This window comes from Halichoeres trimaculatus, unplaced genomic scaffold (genome assembly GCF_033239565.1).
Source record: "Halichoeres trimaculatus isolate MK-OKI-2021-1 unplaced genomic scaffold, fHalTri1.1 fHalTri1_scaffold_18, whole genome shotgun sequence".
NCBI lineage: Eukaryota > Metazoa > Chordata > Actinopteri > Labriformes > Labridae > Halichoeres > Halichoeres trimaculatus.
The window spans coordinates 18,671,616-18,694,472 of record NW_027437196.1 but is presented as its reverse complement, the minus strand read 5'-3'; the positions used below and the strand labels follow the sequence as shown (position 1 = coordinate 18,694,472).

General features: G+C 40.1%; 1 protein-coding gene across 3 annotated transcripts in view; it reads left to right on the top strand.

The window, feature by feature from the left end:
- Positions 1-22,857, top strand: part of ctnnd2a (catenin (cadherin-associated protein), delta 2a) — a 338,809-nt gene that overhangs the window by 90,920 nt on the left and 225,032 nt on the right. For all 3 annotated transcript variants that reach the window (XM_074693201.1, XM_074693199.1, XM_074693200.1), the window contains one exon: positions 22,733-22,845. In XM_074693201.1, coding sequence (XP_074549302.1) covers positions 22,733-22,845 — 113 coding nt within the window. The remainder of the gene's footprint in view (positions 1-22,732; positions 22,846-22,857) is intronic.

Below are 22,857 nucleotides of genomic sequence, written 5' to 3'. Positions count from 1 at the left end.
TCATGTGATGGCAAATGGCAATCTGTTCAGTGGTGTGTCCCAGCAGAAAAAAAATACTCCTCTCAAAGCGGTGAATCATCATAGCTTCCAATTCTATGAAAACAAGCAGTTAATACAATTTTTCATTCATTTTTTTTCTTTTTTCGAAGGATCACTCCAAAAATGTCATGGCTGTGCTGGTACTTGCCAAAAAACACTCGGGTTGAAATATAACTGGTTATTTTGGCAAACCTCAACAGTGTTCATTCAAAGATTAATGCTATTGCACCATATGCAGATATTACTTCATTATTAATCTAGACAATAGAGAATTATTTTCATGATTTATAGGCCACATAGAAGCAAATTTATGAATCAGTTAATTTTTCACAATGCAGTATTGATTTTGTATGAGGTGCAATCAATTAAGATTGTTTATGGAGTAAAACTGAGTGTCAGGAGGATTAGAGCTCATTCTTTTGCCCAGATAGAAGAAATCTCTCCATGTATGGTTTAGTCCTACCAAACAAAACTTGACATAGTTTGACTGCTGGACTACTAGACTTTGTTTTCATCAAGTTGTGAGAACTGAAGAAACGTAAAGAATTGGTTCAATGTAAAAGTCAAGTCAGCACACACTCTGTTCTTGCACACACACTCCTCACAGAGAGAAAGCACTTTTTCCACCACCATACTGTATGTCACTGTTGAATTGTGCTGATTTGTGTCTATGTTGAGTCACTTCACATTAAAAGGGCCACACAAGCTCGTGCTTACTTAGGATTGTGAATGCTTTATTTTCTCAGTGTGACTAAACTCCAAAGAAAAGAGTTGGAAGAGAAGCTTGTTAAGCCCTTTGCACGCCATACAAAACTGTGCCGAGGGGCCTGTCTGCGATTTTATCATTGTCATGCTTGTCGCTCTGGTTTAGGCTTAGGGACTTACAAACTGTTTGTATCATGCATACACAGCCACACATACTCACACATCCTCATACACCTGCATACACGCGTATTGTTCTTTATACATCAGAAGTAAGAGCATGTGCCATCAACGAAAGACACAGACACTTTGTTTGACTGAGGAAGCTAAACAGACTCACTCATTCACTCATTGATCTGACGTGAGCTTGAATCCTCTCTTTACTTTGGTCAAGTACATGATTTAACTTTGTCACCCTTGCTATATGGAACCACCATTACCAGTAAGTTAAATAAATTAAAAACATTTTTATTGCAGCAAACAAGCTTGTTCAGTTATGCCTAAGCTGTTTCAGTATTTTACCACAAGCTGGGGCTGCAGCTCTGGTTAGTGGCTTCTGCTGTAATGCTGTAATTCTTTGCTACCAAATACATATGATGGAAAGCATCGCTTATCACAAGGGATTTGGTTGTATTTTGCTCTAGAAATTGGAGATCAAGTTGTTTATAGACTGCATGGTTAAACTTCATGTTACATCTCTAACAGAATACAGCAAACTGCAAGCAGAGCTGAAGGCTCATGGTTGAGTGGCAACCTCTGGTCTAAAAATATGAGGCCTACAGGGAGGTGATGAAACAAGAGTTCTTGAGAGTATACTCGAGGCTGGCTGCAGAAACACCCCCAAAAAATATGTACATGACAGACTTGACTGACAGGTGGGCATACAGTTATAGTCAGCAAAGAGGCAAAAGGCCCACTCCTCTACTGCAGTCTAACTCAAACAAGGTTAGGTTGAATGTAACATTTCCAATATGGCACCTGCCACTAATACCCACTAAGCAAAAAGAGGTTCAACAGGCACGCTTTCGCCGTCACTTTAGGATGTCTAACTTTGGCTACCTGAAGGTGCAGACTGTTACTCCAGATGACGTCTTTTTATCATACGTCTACTGATGACGTCCGCAGCACCTCCTCATAAGAGCTACCCCCCCAAAAAAAAATCTTTGTGCATGCCAGGCCTTGAACCAGTATAGCTCCAGTTCGAAAGCAAAGTCCCAATGAACTGAGCTATTGTCAATGCTGCTGCCACTGTAACCATTTTAGGTGACATTCCAATGTTTAACTGCATATTGATGTCCAAGTGGGGTGGTGGTTAGACATTGAAATATTAGGTCTAATGTGAGCATTGTGCAGATGTTCGGAATTGGTCTTGGACCAACATGCGCAATATAGAAATGATCTGCACGTCCATCAGACCTACTGTCGAGTGGGTAGGTTTCAAAACTTTGTATTGAAAACAAATGGGTGACATCACTGACACCATGTCCATGTATTGCACGCCTTTGTTAGCAAACTATTTTAGAAACTATGTACCTTTAGATGCAATAATCCTGTTTATCTTTACTGCAAAAATCTGCATGCATTTTTGACTGTTTTCAGAGTTTTTTATTTTCTACCTTTTGTCAGAATTTCTGTTTAATTGATTGGGAAATACTTCAAAATATGTCCAGTAGAGATGGGCTGATATATTTTCAGGCCATTTGATAAGGATGGTTTATAACATTTGAAATGTTTGGTGATGACAACATAGTTTGGTAAAGCACTCACATAAATCAGAGTGTTTTATTTACACTAAAATTTGCAGAAGACCTCTGAAGTATTTTTTTTCTCATATGAAACTGGCTGAAATAAGCATGTATAATAGACTGAAATTTACACAGAATATATATAACATTACTATTATTATTATAAATATAATTTTTTTATGCTTTTGTTTCAAATGCACAACAAAATGAAAAAATCAAATGATCTTGGCTTACAAATTATCCATTAGCCAACCAGCCTGCTCTCAAATATAAGCACTGACCATTTGAAACAATATTGGTCTTTCACTTATCTCTGCCCTCAACCATCCAGAGTCTGACCTGCTCCTCCTCCTCTTTTTTGAAGCCAATAGTTCACTGTGGTACAGAATAAGACCAATGTTTGCCTAGCATGTGCTGATTTAAGACTCCATCAGTGAAAACAGTTAAATCCCTTCTTCTTGTGTTTTCCACTAGTAAATCAAATAAAGTCTACCGCTCTGTTATATTTAAGAGAGAGGTAAATATATAAGACTTATTGGTAGCACTTTAGATTACAGCCCGCGTCTTACAGTGTAGTTTCCCGTCTCTTACAGTGTAGTTTCGTCAACTGTAGGGGTAACTCTCACACATGTACCTTGACATTTTGCGGTACCTATCGGGTAGTTACGCTCTCGTCTTACAGTGTAGTTTCCCGTCTCTTACAGTGTAGTTTCGTCAACTGTAGGGGTAACTCTCACACATGTACCTTGACATTTTGCAGTACCTATCGGGTAGTTACGCTCTCGTCTTACAGTGTAGTTTCCCGTCTCTTACAGTGTAGTTTCGTCAACTGTAGGGGTAACTCTTACACATGTACCTTGACATTTTGCGGTACCTATCGGGTAGTTATGCTCGCGTCTTACAGTGTAAGTCCCGGAGTCTTACAGTGTAGTTTCCCGTGTCTTACCATGAACTTATCAAAACAGTGTAATTTTCCTGGACATATGCTCTAACTATGCAAACCTTGATGTATCACTTCCTCTTAAGAATCAGCATGGATAAAGATTATGTAGACCAATGATAAAGTTAAAAGCTTTAATGTATTGATGAGTATGGGTTTCACATAATAATGATATTCAGACGTATAAAATATCTTTATTTTTTTATACACACAGAGACCCCACATTGTAATTCTCCTTTTAAGTTACTGATCCATTAAGATCACACTTGTCTTTGCCTACTGGCTAACTATCCAGTATTTTCTGTTATAAATTGCCTCTGTTCTTCGTTGATGTGTTGTAAGCATTTTGTATATAATTTTATTCAGGCAACTTGGAGGGCAGACCGGGGTCCTTAGGATTTTGCGTATTTGCGTTCATGCCTTTATGCGGGCAGCCTGGGGTCCTAAAAGTTGTATATCCCGAACGGAGATTCCGCGATTGTTTAAAAGCATCTTCAAAACATCTTATAAGTCATCAGTGATGCATTCTTGAGGAAGTAAGTACTTCAATAGCTTACAAGTTATCTTTAAGGAGTGTTGAGAGGGGAATAAACATTTAGTTTGTTTGATTATGTGGCAGGAATTTTGGCTCTTGTTTCCCTTACGTTGCACTGCTAATGCTAAATAGCCAGTGGGCGCATCATTAACGTCTGGTAGACACTGTCTTTGATTCACCTTCTGTTATTTATTGTTTCAGATACCATACACTGCCAACCCTGTTGAGATGCACTACTGATAAGTGGCTGTTGGACGTTGATGTCACACACATTATTCATCCTCTTCGTTCATTCAATCTCCATCCATCCGGCCGTTGCTGTAATGCTGTTTCTAAAAGGATACATAAAAGACTAAACTGTGAACTGTGTATCTGCCTTTACTCTCTGACCGGAGTATCTGTATGGATAAAGTGTCCAAGCATTATTCATCATAGAAACACAGATGTCACTAGCTTCAACAGTTCCACTGCAACAACCCAGCACTTTACCTGTAACTACTGGTCAACACCTGGAACTGGACTAGATTATAAAATGCACACTAGTAGAGGGTAGTTAAACATTAAGTACAGCCAACAAGTGTGCACTTTAAAATCCAGCCCGGTTCCAGTTGTTGACCAGTAGTTACAGTAAAGTAGTGGGTAGTTACACAGTAAGTAAAGCCAACAAGTGTGCACTTTATAATCCAGCCCGGTTCCAGTTGTTGACCAGTAGTTACAGGTAAAGTAGTGGGTAGTTACACAGTAAGTAAAGCCAACAAGTGTGCACTTTAAAATCCAGCCCGGTTCCAGTTGTTGACCAGTAGTTACAGTAAAGTAGTGGGTAGTTACACAGTAAGTAAAGCCAACAAGTGTGCACTTTATAATCCAGCCCGGTTCCAGTTGTTGACCAGTAGTTACAGGTAAAGTAGTGGGTAGTTACACAGTAAGTAAAGCCAACAAGTGTGCACTTTAAAATCCAGCCCGGTTCCAGTTGTTGACCAGTAGTTACAGGTAAAGTAGTGGGTAGTTACACAGTAAGTCAAGCCAACAAGTGTGCACTTTATAATCCAGCCCGGTTCCAGTTGTTGACCAGTAGTTACAGGTAAAGTAGTGGGTTGTCGCAGTGGAAGTACTGGACAGTTAGACAGTAAGCAGTGGCTAGTGTTAACTTAATGGCCGGGTTACTTAAAAGGTGAATTACTATGTGGGGTCTCTGTGTGTTTAAAAAAATAAAGTTTTTTTTTTTACATCTGCAAGTCTTATCATTATTGTGTGAAACACATACTCATCAATACATTACAGTGTTTAGGTTCATCATTGGTCTACTTTATTCACCATACTAATTGTTAAGAGGAAGTGGCACATTAACAGCAAAAGCATATGCCCAGGAAAATTACACTGTTTTGACAAGTTCATGGTAAGACACGGGAAACTACACTGTAAGACGAGAGCGTAACTACCAGATAGGTACCGCAAAATGTCAAGGTACATGTGTGAGAGTTACCCCTACAGTTGACGAAACTACACTGTAAGACTCCAGGACTTACACTGTAAGACGAGAGCGTAACTACCCGATAGGTACCGCAAAATGTCAAGGTACATGTGTGAGAGTTACCCCTACAGTTGACGAAACTACACTGTAAGAGACGGGAAACTACACTGTAAGACGAGAGCGTAACTACCCGATAGGTACCGCAAAATGTCAAGGTACATGTGTGAGAGTTACCCCTACAGTTGACGAAACTACACTGTAAGACTCCAGGACTTACACTGTAAGACGAGAGCGTAACTACCCGATAGGTACCGCAAAATGTCAAGGTACATGTGTGAGAGTTACCCCTACAGTTGACGAAACTACACTGTAAGAGACGGGAAACTACACTGTAAGACGAGAGCGTAACTACCCGATAGGTACCGCAAAATGTCAAGGTACATGTGTGAGAGTTACCCCTACAGTTGACGAAACTACACTGTAAGACTCCAGGACTTACACTGTAAGACGAGAGTGTAACTACCCGATAGGTACCGCAAAATGTCAAGGTACATGTGTGAGAGTTACCCCTACAGTTGACGAAACTACACTGTAAGAGACGGGAAACTACACTGTAAGAGACGGGAAACTACACTGTAAGACGCGGGCTGTAATCTAAAGTGCTACCGACTTATTTGCTGTTGCTGCACTTGCGTCTGCAACGCTGCCTGTCAGCAGGTATTTATGTTCTACTTGTCTTGTCTACTTAGACTTTGTCCAGAGTTAGACTGAACGCTTTGCTTTTGGAATTTAAGCTGAATTTTAGCTGAATGCTCAAGTTTGGCTCTCTGCTTCCTTTAAACCATGTTTATGTCCTTGAATGTATGTGTAATCCTTGTGTGTGTGTCTGTGTGTAGAAAAGCAGCAAAGCTGCATGTGTCTGCATATGTCTGCCTGAGTCTGTGTGAGCATGCAAAGGTTTCCCTGAGCCTGCACAGGCTAATCTATCAAAACAAGTGTTTGTGATTGCCAGCGGACGGATGACCTCTGGGGCCTCTGTGGCGTCCGATGTCACATCATGTGGGGGAGATAGAGGACAGAAGGGGAAAAAGCTGACAAAGAAGCCAGGGAAGACACTTGCAGGGTGAATAAGTGTGTGTGTGTTTTTTCTAATCCTCTGTTCATGGTACGGTTTTGCTGAGCATGCTTGCTCTTTTTCAGGATCACCCTGCTTCATATTCATGCTCTTGCTCACGGCCTCACCTGGCAGCTGCCCAGGATAGCGGCAGTGTTTTGCTATAATTTATATTACTGAGCTGCTACATTGGAGCCAATAGAAAGAGCGCCACGCTCAAGGGCACATTGCCAGTAGATGTTAAAATAAGGCACAGTGTTTACTCATTCACTTAACTTGCCCAGAATTTTCCAGCTGGTCTAAGAAATTCAGAACGGAGCCTCTTGGTCACAAGCCATTTCTCTCGTCTTTAGGCCACCACCATGCATAGCTGATTGAATAAACTGTGCCTGCTGAATACCAAATAGAATATATCTATTTCATGCTGTTACCTTTTCTTTAGTTTCTCAGTCTCCTTTGTAATTACATACTTACTGTGAATAATTAACTTATTTTTCTTATGTATGTTTCAAAAGAGCAAATGCTGCAGCAACATACTCATATCAAACCACTCCAAAAATTGACAACAAATTAACAAGTATTTCCCAGTACTTAACAAATACGCAAGCCAAAATGTGCAGAACATGAGCTCAACAAGATGTCAATTGAAGCCAGATGTTGCGTCCGTCTGCCAATTTACACAGCACTGCAGATTCATCAGTGAATTTGGAAACCACTTACCCATCAGTACATTGCAACATTGCCAAACTTGGTGTTGTTGCCAACTGAGCAACCCCAAGTTTGTAGATACATAGCTTGCAGACACCTGCTTAGTGTGTGAGCTCTTGGTGTATGTGTGCAGTTTCAGGCCCTCCCACAACACACTCAGGCCTGCAGAACTGCATTGGCATTTAGGCGGTGACATTTTCCAAGTGACATTTTGTCTGTGGCCAAACTCATACTCAGAGTGTGAACCCAATCAGGCTGTCTCCTACGCTGTCATGGAGCCAACAGCCAGCACAAACACATGCATGTGACCTTACAGCGCCATGCACATGAACACACACTTGCCAAACAAACCCAGGAGTTTATCAAATGACTAAACCTCATTTGGCTTGATTAGATAGTCGTGAATTAGCAGACTCCGACTGATTATTTTAGCTAAACTGGCATTTTTTAACCATTTTATTGCTGATCTCACTGTCAGTCTCTCAGTGCTTATCATACAGTCTCATGACTATTATGAGAATATGTATGAAAATAAAGTGGTTTAGGCATAAAGCAGTAATAGCATAAGTCATCAATTGTATCAAGTAATTGGATTTACTGTATTAATGCATTTTATACAATAGAGTTCTCACTGTTATTTGCCTGCTATGTCTACCACTCTATACTCATTAAATCCAGTTAAAGGACAAATGATTTCTTTTTCCAAAGATCCTCTTCTTATCTACCAGAGTTAAATATGGGATTGCTGAGGGAAAACACGTGACTCACACTATTAAGACTTCATAATTGCACATTATCTTTTGTTAGGAAAATATCCCTTTTTTCCATCTTAGATTTTTCAGCTGAAAACCCAATTTGTTCAAATAACTACGACCTTAAAGCTCCAAATGGTTAGAGAAATTAAATTGACTAATTCAAAAAACAATAGACAATTGTACCTAGCATGATTGAAGGGATAATTTCAAGAAAAGGGAAAATAAAAAAGATGAAAGTTGCATCAGTATCAGCGACCAAATCACTTTATTGAGTTAGACTTTATTATCTGTTGAATTTCACTCTGGCATTGTCTTGAATAAGGCACAGTGAAGTCAGTGTTTGAAAAGTTCTTTTAAAAGGTTTGTTTTTAATATGAAAGGAGATAAAGTTGATATCCAGTCTAAGCTTTGTTAGATTTTTGTTCTCATATTAAACTCAGATTGAAGGGAGAAGTCCAATAATCGGCCTTCACACTAAGTAGTTGATGTCATTTTGTAAGACCTTATTTTATCAAACTGCTGCTGCTGTGTATCATTGCGTTATGATGGTACTTTTTTTGTCCTAAGCACAAGAAAGAGGACTCTAGGTGGAGATTTTTTGTTTTCTTTTCCTGCTTTAAGCTTGAAAAAAAGAACTTGTCTGGGAAAAAAAGATCCATAATATGGAATTCTTTCCTTTTCTATCAAGCTCCATCCCCAGTATGTCAGGCTGTCAGATGGTGAGGCCAACCAACAAACAAAAGAACACAGACAGGCTTTGTGCTCCTCTTACTGTTGACATTTCTTCAGTCTAAAAATAAATATGGTCCGGTATTTGCCACAGAACTGATATATGTGGTTTCCTCTGTGTAAACCTCTATTTGACCGATCCAATACCAGCGTAAAAGAGGAAATAGACTGCTCTGTGTTCGAAGCATCAAAAATTTTTTTTTTAAAAACTAAAACCAAGTCATCTGTATATTAAGACCATCATTTAGTGTCAGAAACAGAAGATTTAGCACCGCAGAAACCACGTGATATTTCTACTTTGTTCTGTTACTGCCCAGGACTTCATGTATTTACAATAAGTTTGTGTGTGCCAAGTGCTAGTGCATAAAAATGATTTATCAAGGGACTATGAAAATTTTGTTTTCCACACTCCTTTCTTGCTTCTGTGGGTATTACTGACTTGGCTGTTAGACACAGAGCAGAAGAAAGAGGAAAAAAGATGAGTGTGTAATACAGGAACCATTTAGGAGTAGCATCCATTATATGATGCATTATAATTATACGAACTTAGTGACAGTACAACTCTTTCACTGTATTCAGGAAATAAGACAATATGTGCCTCCGTTACTAAAGACTGTTAACAATAAAATACACAAACACTGACTCACTGCATCAACAGGTTTACACACAACAAAGTGTGTTCTCTGCCTTTGGTTTCTTATTTTGCCCATTTTACAACATTAGTCATTGCTCAGTGGTGTGAAGCTTCCTGTCACCAGTCCACAAGTCAGGCCTAACAGAAAACATATTGGAACCAAGTGACATAGCTCTCTTTACTCTGCTCAGAGTGGGTCTGCACCAAACAAATACACAACTTGCATCTTTATGGACGTCTAAGGATCTAATAACTGTATCCATCATCCTGTGAATGATAGGAGTAAGCAGGGAAGAGCAAAGCACAAAGACACACAGGAAGTTCTGAACCAATATTGAAACATTCAATTGACTTTCAAAATAAAATACTCAGTGTCTGTGGCTGTTGGTATTACGCATTACTTCAGCAACAGATCGACGTAGTTAACACAGCCTGGAGTGTATAGGTTTGAGATTTTAGATACATAATCCACAAGAGCAGCAATATTTGTAAAGCTGTTTACATGATGGCTATGCTCACTATAATGATAAGTCAGAAAACACACACACATGTGCTCTAAGTCTAAAACTTCCCACTCTGAACTTTTCCTTTAGTTTCCATATAACGTTCTAATTTGTTTCTACTCAAAGCAGCAACCTCCAGTCTAAGAACATGAGACAGTGCAGGAGTGCTAAAACCTGCTGTTTCTCTAGTGTCTGCTTGAGCCTGGCTCAGGGAGTACTGAAAGTCACATACACACTAAGCCATAAAAAGATGTTTTCACAGCAGAAATTAGCCTATTTACAGCCTGGTTTAAAAAACGTCTCCTAACTGAATCGCTAATTTCACTGCCTATACACTCTGTATGGGGTGTGAATTTTTTTCTATCTCAGCAGCTCAGACGATATTAAGGTCACAAGCTTGCCCAATCAGAGGCACAGCTCTGCTCACGTGACTGACAGGTGCCCTATAGTTATACTTGAAGCCCCACCACTTCCAATATGGCCACGATAGCCGATTTGCTTCAACAACCTGTTTCAGAAACAGACGGGCGACGTCGGGGAGACTTCGTCCATTAATTATGAGTGCTATTATAATGAGTGCTATTATAGCATTGTGTGTGTGTGTGTGTGTGTGTGTGTGTGTGTGTGTGTGTGTGTGTGTGTGTGTGTGTGTGTGTGTGTGTGTGTGTGTGTGTGTGTGCATATGTGTGTGGCATATATGTGTGTGGCATATATGTGTGTCTGAGCTTGTATGACTGGGCCAGATTGTTGTCCTCTGTAATTTGTTTGACATCCCAAACCTTTTTTCTCAATCTGCTCAGTCTCATATTTGCGACATACATACCTTCATTCACAAACATAAACATAAGCACCTGTGAAAGGACACACACACACACACACACACACACACACACACACACACACACACACACACACACACACACACACACACACACACACACACAATGAGAAAAAAAAAGAGAGTTAGAGAATGAAATTAGAGACCTAGAGAGAGATGATTTCATTTCACCCTGTGAGCTCTTAAATAATTGAATGAGGGTGCGATCTGTCAGAGTATAGCTGTGTTTGTGTGTTGAATATTTATAATGCATATAAAACTCTTATGGCCCAGCTGTTGGTAGTCATACATCTCAGGTCTGCATTGTTTTTAAAGCTACATTATAACCAAACATCCACCCAAACAGTTAGAGCTTTTCCTCCAGGATATCCTGAGTTGTTCACCAGTAGCACGACCAGAGTTTTAAGTCGTGTTTTTAAACATCACGGCAAATATATTTTCCATCTTACGACAAACCATTAGCCTCATGAATATCTTATTTTCTCCTGTTTAGCGTCGTGCCTCTTTCGTTTGGCTGTCTTTGAAGCTGTTTTCTCAAATTTGTTTTTGCCTAGACCAGAGATATTTTAATCTCGGTCTCATATTTATCAAACAACTCTGATTCACTCTGAGGACTTGCACTGAAAGTTTGAGAGTAGCTAAAAATACCCCCAACTCAGAGCAGCACATGTGAGGTGGTCGGGAAGTTTCCCTTAACGCTTTGAGCAAAGGTGAAAAGTTCTCCTGACATTTGTTCAATCATTTGATGTATGAATAAAATACATTTTCTAAATGCATCTTCAGATGAAGGTAGTATGAGCTCCTCATGGAAATCTCCAGGCTGAAACAGAATTTTGCCAAAACTTCCTGACAGCTGCCTCCTTAGTAAAACACACTGTCGGTATAATGAGTCACAAAATTCAGATGGCAATAATTGGCTCCAAAGCTGTCCACGCCACACAGAATATAAATGAGCATCAGTTATGAAAGAGGGAGTCTCATCTATCCCTGACTGTGACAAGGGACTTTTTCACGGCTCTGTGTGCAGTTCATTACAACTGTTTTCTACACCAAGATATCCTCCCTATGACAGAACTGAGATTCTACGCTGGGTCTCAGCCAGGCGACTTCTTATGTATCAGAAAGCAGGGAACACAAACCTTATCAGCACACAAAATCCAAAAGGCACTGTCCCGAAAGTCAAGAACAAAACTACTTTTGAAATGGATAGAGAGATTTTGAATGTGCTCTTGCTTTGACATTAAACAACTTTAGTTGTGTAACTGCCATTCTGCAGTCTGACTTGGATATAGCTCTATAAAACAATACTTAGAGTTGTGCCAGTGAAGCAGCATCTGTCTAAATATCATTCAGTCTTGCATCACTACTCCCTATCATTGAGTAACATTTGCTCATGTTACCAGGAAATTACTGCAAAGACATTAATGAAGTGAGCTTTTCCCTTATAATCTTTGATTCTTCTTATGTTCATAAACACTCAGAATTCACTTTATGGATTTTACTTCCTCCTTGATGAATGCTATATTTATCTTAGCATCCAGCAACTGTTTGGTTTGTTTCACACTTTCTAACAGAAGATGATCAAGTCGACTTTATTTCAAAAATGGATGGTTGAACAGGATAATCTATTTTTTTTTCCAATTCATTACAAAATGGAGGCACAAAAGCCTATTGTTCGGCCCTGAAATACAATCCCCACATTGCTTGTATTAAAAAGCCTTAACATGATCAGACTATTCTTGTAATCTGTCTTCCTGTCTGCCCTTTCTTTTTTCTTGTTCACACTCATGCAGGGAGAGGGGATCAGGTGTCGCTCCTGCAGCCATCATCTCATGTGACTTTCATCATCAGCGGAGACGCCTCAGTCTCCTCTCTCTTTTCCTCCACTCACTGCTTTATGTCTCCAAGCACTCCCTCCCACCCAGCTCCTCCCTCCTGACTCATGGTTGACTTTTCACCCCCACTGAAGTGACAGACAAGATAAGCAGAGGAGGGAGGGAGAGGCATAGAAATGAATCTCGGCTAAATCTGACCAAGGCTATATGTTAAGAAAAGTGGGGAATGGAGGAGTTTGTGTGGGATTTTAATATGCACGGGAGTGATGAAGGAGAGGAGAGTGACCTTTTCCCCAGCTCCCATTCACTCTCCCCTTTCCCACCCCTTCATTTCACTCGTCTCATCTTAGTTTTTTTCATTTCTCTTTGCTGATTGAGGAAGGAGCGAGGAAGGATGAAAGAGCAAGAGAGAGTTACTTCTCAACTAGAAGGTCATAGCTCTATTTGATAGCCTTTTGTCTCCCTTCCAAAAACAGCACTGTTAATAGCCGCCCATAGGCCACTCTATAATGATTGGGCCTTATCGCCAGCCACACACAGACAATCACACACAGAGAGCACAGAGTCTTTATAGAGGCAAGTGGGAAATTTGAGTTCTAAAGGAGAGGGGAACTATACTGCTGATATTAAGAACAATGAGGCAAAATGAGACCATGGCTGCTATTTATCCAATTTAAAGCTTTGAAACATCGACCACAGTTAATACTCTTCTACATTCTGTCTCACTTTGCAGGCGACCCATTATCATTGCCTGTAAATTGTAAATATATGACTTTAATGCCTATAGAAACCTCTTTAAATCCAAGAAGAAAACATTCTGTGAATTAAAGTGTGAAATTAATTTCCCCATAAAACGTTTAATCACAAGTGCTGTAAGGCTGGATCCGTGCTGGTTATTAAGCCTTGAATTTCTCACCAGTATTGTGCACTATTTTAATTCTAGCTGTGAGTAAGATGGGTTCACCAGTTATCAGCCTGGCTGATTATCTATTTACTGTTAATTCACTTATTAAAATGTTTGCCACATTGGCCACACTCCAGGTGCGTGCCACATGTTCCTGTGTCATCTTAGTGTTTCCCGCTTTTAGCCAAACCCTGAGGTGTGTTCCTGCTTTTAATGTTAATGTGATCCCTCACATACTCACGTTTCAATAGTTTTGTGCAGCTGCTTGCTGCAGATTTCATTCTGAACTTGTTATGGATAGTTTCAAAATGCTGTGCTATCTGTTGTGTGAATATAATATGAAAGATTTCAAAGTGCTAGTTGTGTTACTTGGGCATTTTTGGGATAATCTAATTGATTACTATTTCAATTTTTGTAATGGCATTACCATTACCAACAGTGAAATGTGGCGCCTTACTATAGCCGTGTTTCCACCAAGCAGACCAGTTTGGGCATTTTGTGGCATTTCCACTGACTAATCCCAGGACAGATCCCCAAATAACCAAGACGAGCCGTCCCACTTGTTGGGACCGTTTCGTATGGGTGCCAGGCTGAACAGCTCTGCCCTCGGAAGGTGGAGCAACACACTGCAGACTGTTGATTGGTCAAAAAAATCGTCACTTACCCCGACAGCGGCTGCATTTCTCCTGGTGGCACACAGACTTCTCTGAAACAAAGCTTGATTGCACTTTGTATCAAAGAGCTACATACCAATCACAGAGAGGACAAAATGTTGCATGTCTTCCATCTGTGCTTTTTGTTTACTGTGTTGCGTTTTTCTTCTTCATTGGATTTATTAGTGGGGTAAACTGTGTCCCACTGCAATGGCATCACACTATTGTTTAACAGCTGTGGCTTTCGGCATCTGGCTTACACACCGCCTACCACGAGGGGGCACAGTTTTGCTGTGGAAACGCAAATGGGATCAGGCTTAACTGTACCAAACTGTGCCAAACCATACTGAACCACACTGCTTGGTGGAAACACGGCTCATGTATCCCACCTGGCTCGCTCAGCCAGGAACAACAGAGGAGCTGCAAATAAAATGTGGTTGTCCTTCTTTGGTGAGGTGGGGAAGCCGGCGATACACAAGTAATGGAGATGCTAAAGTAAACTTTTCAACAACAAATATCACACAGCCTCCTGTGTGTCTGTGTAACCTGCAATCAGAGACGATATCCTGCAGCATCTTTGGATCAAACCTACTAAACAGGCAAGGCAAAAGTTGCTGACTTGTTTTGACTTGAAAAAATGTCAGAGATGATGACCATTCTTAAAAGTAAGGAGCTAATCGGGAGAAATTACGAGTTAGGTGACAGGGTTAAAAGTGGGAGAATCCCTCCTAAATCAGGAGTGTTGGCAAGTCTATCCGACCTGGCTCACTCTGCCAGACACAGGACAGGAGCTACAATTTCAGTATACACAAGACTAAAGCAGTCTGATGGATTAAGACTGGCATTTTCAGGATGGAAGTACAAGCACTGTTTAAATGTCAGATGTAAAAGGCAAGAGCATACATGTGGACATTATGAAGAATTACTCAACCTGGTACCTAATTATATAGCTAGGTACCAGGTTGTAGGGTAGTTAAGTTGTAATCTAGTCACTCGTTCAGTTACATTTTTGAAGTAATTTGCCTAACACTTCTTATTCGGAGAAGAAGGATAGCAGGAAGGGCAGGACATGGTGCTGTGTTTGTTGAGGAAGACAGATGGGAATGTGTGTGTGTGTTAAGGAAGAAGGGATTAACAGACACACACACACACACACACACACACACACACACACACACAAATTGACATTAGATGGGACATCTCAGTTGTATGTGAACAGTGGACAAATAAACAGCTAACCTTTTAGACTTGAGAGATACTTTTTATTCAGCAGTATGAAAAGAGTAAAATCCCTCCCTGCTCTTCAGTCGCCCACCACGCCACAGGTACAATGCTGCTCTGTGGGAAATACTACACTTTTTTTGTTGTTATCCATTCATTATAAAAACTACAACAGGCTGGAGCTCTAAAATGAACATACACACACCTACTGTAGACACATGAGGACTCCTGAATTTACACAGGTGTCTGTGGACAGTACATGACCATATGAGGATTCAAGCTGGATCAAATATTTCCCGCTGCACACTCAAACATTCAGATTTCTTTCACTCATTCTCAAATTTAAGTTTCAAAAGCAGATGTTTTGTGAAATCATATACTATACTAAGCTTAAAAAGAGATAGGATTGTTTCCCTTGTTTTTTATATCCAACCAAGAAGCACAGATTTACTGAATCATTGTTCAAAAGTTATTGAACTGAGGCAAAAACAAAGAGGATATTGCCTGCGAGAGAGTTTAGTCAGTGGGTCACCTCCTTCGCTCTGATGCTGATAATTTGCACCATAAGAGAAAATTAGTCAGACTGAACCTGCATAAGAGAGAGAAAATAGTTCTACATTTTGATTTAACACATACTTAACCATATTCAATAGTTTACAGTAAAAACATACTCTGCTGTGTTTATAACAGACTCAAATATCATGCAGACACCTCTGGGAGAGCAGTGCAGGTATGTGTAAGGGCAGGGACGGTGTGTGGGAGGAGTCAGGACCTTATTTATAATGCTTGGGGGGGGGTGGATGGGGTTCTTAGGTTTCCATAGAGACCTTTGTTGCAGACTGCAGGTGCTGCTTTCTGTGTCCTATTCATTCCTGAGAGGGAGGGAGTAACATTCACACACAACACATGCACAGCGCACTGGAATCCTACACCTTGTGCATTTTGATAGAAAGCACTGGGGGGAGCAGAGGGAGCCATCAGCCAAGAAATACTGCATCATTTGAACTGTGCTGCATGCACGTATTAAGGTAAAATATACACACTTTTGCATTATGTTTAAGTAACAACTTACTAAGTGAGCCAATTAGCATGTCTTTCATAAAACTGTGATACAGCAGAATAGATCGACAAATAGTCTTAAAAACATTGTCAAAGATGGGGGCTTTCTTTGTGTGTTTCCTCTTGGCGTGTGGTCACTCTTGGCATTTTGAGTTTAATGACTTGCATATGTTTCTTGTTTCATTGCTGCTGAATTTAAATTATGTATAACAGAATGTCATGAATGATTTACCTTCTAAACATCTGTAGATTTGGTTCACGTCAGGCCCAATTTCCCTGCGCCGAATGCTTTTGGACTGAAACAAGTGTTGAGCCGACAGATGTTCGCTGAGCTAAAATGTAATTCAAGCAGAAATGAAACACACAAAGCAATAAACTGAATTTTGGATGTTAAAATAGACAGCTATAGAGCAAGTTAAAAAAAAGTGAGTTATTCTTTATCAGTCAGCAAACAAATGGCATACCTTTTCACCTGAATGGATCCAAAATTCTGATTGTAAAATGAGTTAAGAGATTAATCAAGTAAACTTTATTTTGAAACAACTGATTTAAAATTATCTTTGTTAAACTTTTATAGAGTCTTTGAAAACAGAGTACATAGTATGCTAAATCGAACTTATCAGTGCACTAAATTATCTATGCTTAACTAATCCTCAATTAAAGAACTTCCAAATGCATTTGTACTTGACTGTTATAGGTTATTTTAATACAGTTGTTTCACTTCGAAGTGCGCACTGATAATAAGGAATGTAACCCTGATAACTGTCTTTAAACAAAGGCATTAACTTAGATAAAACTTAATGCCTTAATTCTGTTGATAAGTGACAAAATTGGAAGTTTTATGGTCCACTCCCCTCCTGCTGCAATAGAAAGTGTTGAAGCAGGAGGGGATCCAACTCCGGCAAAAGATTAGATCCAAACAAATTACATCCTTGAAGATCCGTGGACAATTTTGTATCTACAAAGGCTGCCTCTCTTGCTCAAGCTGTATGCCACTTATTTTTGAATGTTAGAGCAGAGTTTGCATCCTTCTTATGTGGCATGGATGTTCCTGCTGGAGGACTTCCTGCTCTTTAAAACAGTTGATTTGGCTGGGCAAGAACCAGGTCTTTTGGCTCCTTAAATGGCTCTTCATACCATGTTGGCTAAAAAAGCTGGATCTGTGAGTCAAGTCGTTCAGCACCAACACAAAGGCTACTCTATGATTGAGGATGGATTCTGTCCCCATATATCCACAAAACTCCTGCACTGAAGTCAGGTAGTGCAAAAATGGGAATGTTGGTGTGTCAGAAGTCAATTAGAAAAGGACTTCTGCTAGTCTATTATACGTTTAATCAGAAAGTATGTGTCCAGCTCTAACCTTACATACTATCATTACATTACTACATGTGTCCTGTAAACATCTGCGTTTGAAAAAGAAAAATGTTCTGATGGGAGGTTGTATCATACCACTCCTCACAAACCAGATCAAGACTATCTGGCACTGAGCGTATTGTTTTCCTCTACATAAGACCTGGGAATACTTGCACAAAACTTGCTACTACATTGCTGTGTTTGGCTTAAAAAGGTCACTTGAGCATCTTTTGGCATCCATAAAGATGAGTTCAACTCAAAATTACTGCACAGATTGCCAAAACTACTTAAAAACATTGTTTGTTTCTACATTAACTATGATTGCTCTCACATGCAAAACTCATTGTCTGGAGTTTCGTCTACTTAAAATGGACAGCTGCATCCATTTGGACACATCAGTTAAGTATTGCTAGTAGCAATCTATCCTAATATACTACATCTTTCATTGTTTCATATCCCACTAACCAGTTCCTGAGGCAAAGGAAGCTGCAGGGATAAAAGCTGTGGCAAAGGGGGAAGCATAATTTAACAAATTTGATCCTAATACAGAACAGGCTTAACAGGTTCCCCATCTGTTTGTTATTCAAGCATTACCGTGAAGGGTTGAGGTTACCTCTGAAGGCATTTAAGACTAACTTCACATTTGAGGCATTATATATCATCAATTAGCATAATGCCACTTTAGGTGCAGGGATTTGCATTTTTACACCTTGAGGATTTAGGGCGGTTGCAGCTGTGGCAAACAAGGTGACAAAGCATTCTGCCACGAGGAGCAGAGTGGGTCTTTGAAGCGAGGCACCTAACTATAAAACAAAGCTGTAATTTAGAATTACACGTCCAGAAGGGTTTAATAGACCCTGTTTGAATTCCCAGTGGCATCTCGCTTTGCAAATCACAGGGGCAGCTCAACGCTACTTTGTTGTTTACATGCAGGAGATTTATAATGTGAAAGGTGGAGCCAGAAACCTAAGAAAGTTCCTGACAGAAAGGAGAGAAAAGAAGGGGGAAAAAAAGAAAAGGTTTAGCAAATAGGTGAACTTTAAGGGGCTGAAGGTGGATTGTACCTGGACTCTTGGGTTATTGTGCAAGTTTTCATAAAGAACTTACAGCATCTGAATTTATCTACTGCTGCATTTTCATAAAGCACACAGTATGTGGTAAGGCTTCACATACAGGACTTTCCTGCTGCGAGATCAATGAAATACTACGACAACTACTACATATGCATGGGTTGGGGGCTTGTTTTTGGCCCTTGAGTGAATTTGTGTATGTGGGTGTGTGTGTATGAGCGAGAGGAAGGGATGAAATGGAGAAAGCAGGAACATAAATGTGTGTACAAGAGGAAGACAGAGAGAGGGATAAAGAAAGAGTGTGCATATTTATGAGTGGTTGCTGTAAGCGTGTGTAAAAAGGAGGTGAGGGAGAGAGCCTGAGATGAATTGCATTGTGCTCTGTGGTGTTGAGAAGGTGAGGGGATTGAGGTTTGAGACTTGAGATAGCGACTGGGGATCAACTCATTCGGAGCTTCAAATGGCTTTGAGAAAACCAATCAAACCAGCATACACTCTCCGGTTCGCTCTCTCTTTCTCTGTGGACTACACACACACACACACACACACACACACACACACACACACACACACACACACACACACACACACACACACACACACACACACACACACACACACACAAGCTGTCGACTCATACATGTACAATCTCTTCAGTGGGGTGGAGTTCACTGCACTATTGATCTGCTTCCATGTGGCTGTGATTAACTAGAATGCAACACACAGGCTGATTCCTGGTTTGAATCCTCATCTGTCTGGCTTATGGCGAGATGAAGGATATGAAACTGTTAGCAAGATACTTCAAGAGCTTACTCACCACACAAACACACACTTACCCACACACACTCATAGAAACACATGCATTCACAAACTGGTTTGGGTAAAGAGTGATGAATTCTGGAGCAGCCAGATTAAAGGAATGCGTTTATGTCGCCTTCAGAAAAAGCCTTCCATGCAGCCTTGAATCAGCTGCACTCCAACGTGTGGTGTAGCGTGATGGGACCTTGGAACTTGCAACACTGCTTTTTCATCTGTATATGTTCACACAAAGATCAATGACAGCGATGAGTTTAGTAGAAGAATGAACAAACAAGCTGAATGCCATATATGATGAGGGGGGGTGTTCATATGGTCTTGTGAATATGTTAAGACTGACTTCATTCGGAGGTATCAATATTTTAATCAATAATTAGGGGCAGGAGGAAAAATTGAAAATAGATATAACAGGATTTTTTGTATGACAATATCCAAATCTGACTCATGTGATGTCCATTTTATGGGAAAATATTGCTCTTGATATAGTCTGTAGACATTATCACTTAACTTTTTCTTATGGTGTGGTGTTCAAAAAGCAGACTAAAGATCACAAAAATTGTAGATGTTGAAGAATCGCAATTAAAATTGAATCTGCACCACAAAAAATCACAATAGAATCAAATTGTGAGAATAGCATATCGTCCCAGCCCAAATAATCATGGGGCAAGGGGTCCAATCAGGGAGGTGCCTGGCAGGCAGAAGAGGATTCAGGTAATCATGGGCCTCAGGCTGTTCTTTTTGTAGGTCCCCCTCTTGTAGATCATGCAATCCCACAGGCACAGACTCTAGGCAACGTTGCCAGATCTTGTGATAGAAATAAGTGACCAGCTCTGAGGGAACAAGCCCACAACAAATTCAACAGGTGACCTCCCACAATGTGCAAACGACAGACCTCTTGCTAACAGTATAAACATTAATTTTTGTTTGCATTAAAATGACAGTAAACACAGTCAATATAAAGATATTAAATAACTTAATTTTTAAACTTTGATTTAAAGTAAATACATGTGCATTATGCAGAAATAACAGGAAATTGACAATAAACAGTCAATAAAAACAATTTCAATCATATGGTTTTTTCTTTGATTGAAAAATTAAGATAGTAAAAATACTTGAATAAATAATCATAAGTGTTTCTTGTTGTTTTGAAGAGCCGAGAGATAATCATATGGGGATCAAACAGGATACAAATCCAGCCCAAATGAGCAACTACACTTTAGAAATCAAGCCCCAAAAAACACAGAACCTAAAAACAATGAGATTTTTTTAGAAAAACTAGCTCAGAATTACATAAAATAAGCAGAGTTGGCAACTATGGTGACTGCACCACCACAAGTTAACAGATCATTGAGGATGATTGGATGGGTAGCATATTTAAATTTCCAAAAATAGTCCGACCAATCAGAGTGCTCCCTCGTGGGGCCCCTAGGCTCCAGCCCAGGTAAGCCTGTGCATTAATCAACACCTGCTGACAGGTTAGCAGGAAACAGAGGGCCAGGATCTGGAGACAGAAGCAAAACAAAACATAAACATGACCCTGGGGTAAGGCTGGGCGATTGAGGCAAAAATCAAAATCATGATTAACTGAACATTTCAAATTGATTTTGGTTAATTCATGATTATCCCACTCTCAACCCAATTTATTCTATAATTATGAAACAAGTAACGGAATTGATTATGAACAGATGGAAAACAAAGGGTTATTTAGTGAAGCAATGGGGTTGAAAACCCACTTCAGCAAGGGTGGAAAATTTAGAGAGCACAGTAGTTTCATGTCTGTTAGAAGAAATAACAGTTAGAAGCTGTTATATCTCGATTAATCGCCCAGCCCTAGAGATTACTTGACAGATTAAAGGAGGAACATATTAGGAAACGTAACGACTGACCCAAGAGATTGATGAACTTCCCATGAACCTAGTTTCCTCTCCAGATCACCAGAACTGGTTACTCTGCAGACTTTTCTGACCTGAGGGGACTGTTTCATGTCATGGTTGAGTTGACTACCTGTTTTGGTTTGTGAAATGGGTGTGACATCAGCTACATGGCTCCAGTACAGTTTCACTTCTGAACATAACCTTGCTTCAGAAGGACATCACCAGCACAACACAGTAGCGTCTGTCATTTTGATATTTTGGCTTTATATCTTGGTTGTAGATGGGGTTTTGCCATCCACATTCTTACACAAACAGTTACTGTGAGATAACAATCATAAGATCATTCATTGCTAATGAACTGGAGAGCAGTATTCCATGGTGTTGTGCTTGCTGCATCAGATTGTAAGCTTTTTCAGTGTAAATACTTCATCATGTTCTCTACAGGGAGTGGAGTCTCTTCTCTGTTTTACCAATGCATTAATTTATACACATTTTATTTCCTAAAACTTATCTTTAACTCTGAAACTTGAGGAGACAGCCAATAAATGTGTCACCACTCTGTTAGCAAAGGACTTGAGATACTAGCTGCAAATATAAACATTTGTTTAAACACTGGTCCCTCTGCTTTTCAAAGATTGTGTCACTTTTCACTGTGAGCACTTCCACTTCAACGCAAAGCAGCTCATCAAGGATTGGAAAACACATTTTATTATGGAATCCCTCAAATATCATCACCAGTTAGAGTTACACTTTGTAACCTAGTTTCAGTTTGAGTGTCTCCACCCGCCGACAAGCTTCCTGCACAACATGGCGGACAGGATTACAGGCCATGCTTTGTTGCTCACACGGTTAAAACACGTTCAACCACTCACTCTGCCTCCTGCTCTTTCTCACCTGTCAATCACATGCATATTAATGATCACAGTTCAGTTCAACTGTAGCACAGATGACTTTCAGCCCTGAGCAGCTGCCATGACCTGTGGCTGACAAACATCACGTCTTTCATTACACGTACACTTCAGTACCAAACTCATTAAAAGTGAAACACTGTCTCTGGAGAGCTGAAAAGGTTACCATAGCTCACCTTTCTCCTCTTAATGACCAATCAGACTGGGAAAAAAATGTCTTTTTCTGTATTTTTGTTATTTTTCTTAATTCTATTAAAGATGTCACAGTAGTCAAGCATTGTATTACCCAGCCTAAGACATATTTTGTCTCCTTCTTTTCTCCCCAGGAGCTTCAGTTTGAACGCCTGACTAGGGAGCTAGAGGCTGAGCGTCAGATTGTCGCCACCCAGCTGGAGAGATGCAAGCTGGGATCAGAGGCAGGAAGCATGAGCAGCATAAGGTAATATTTTTT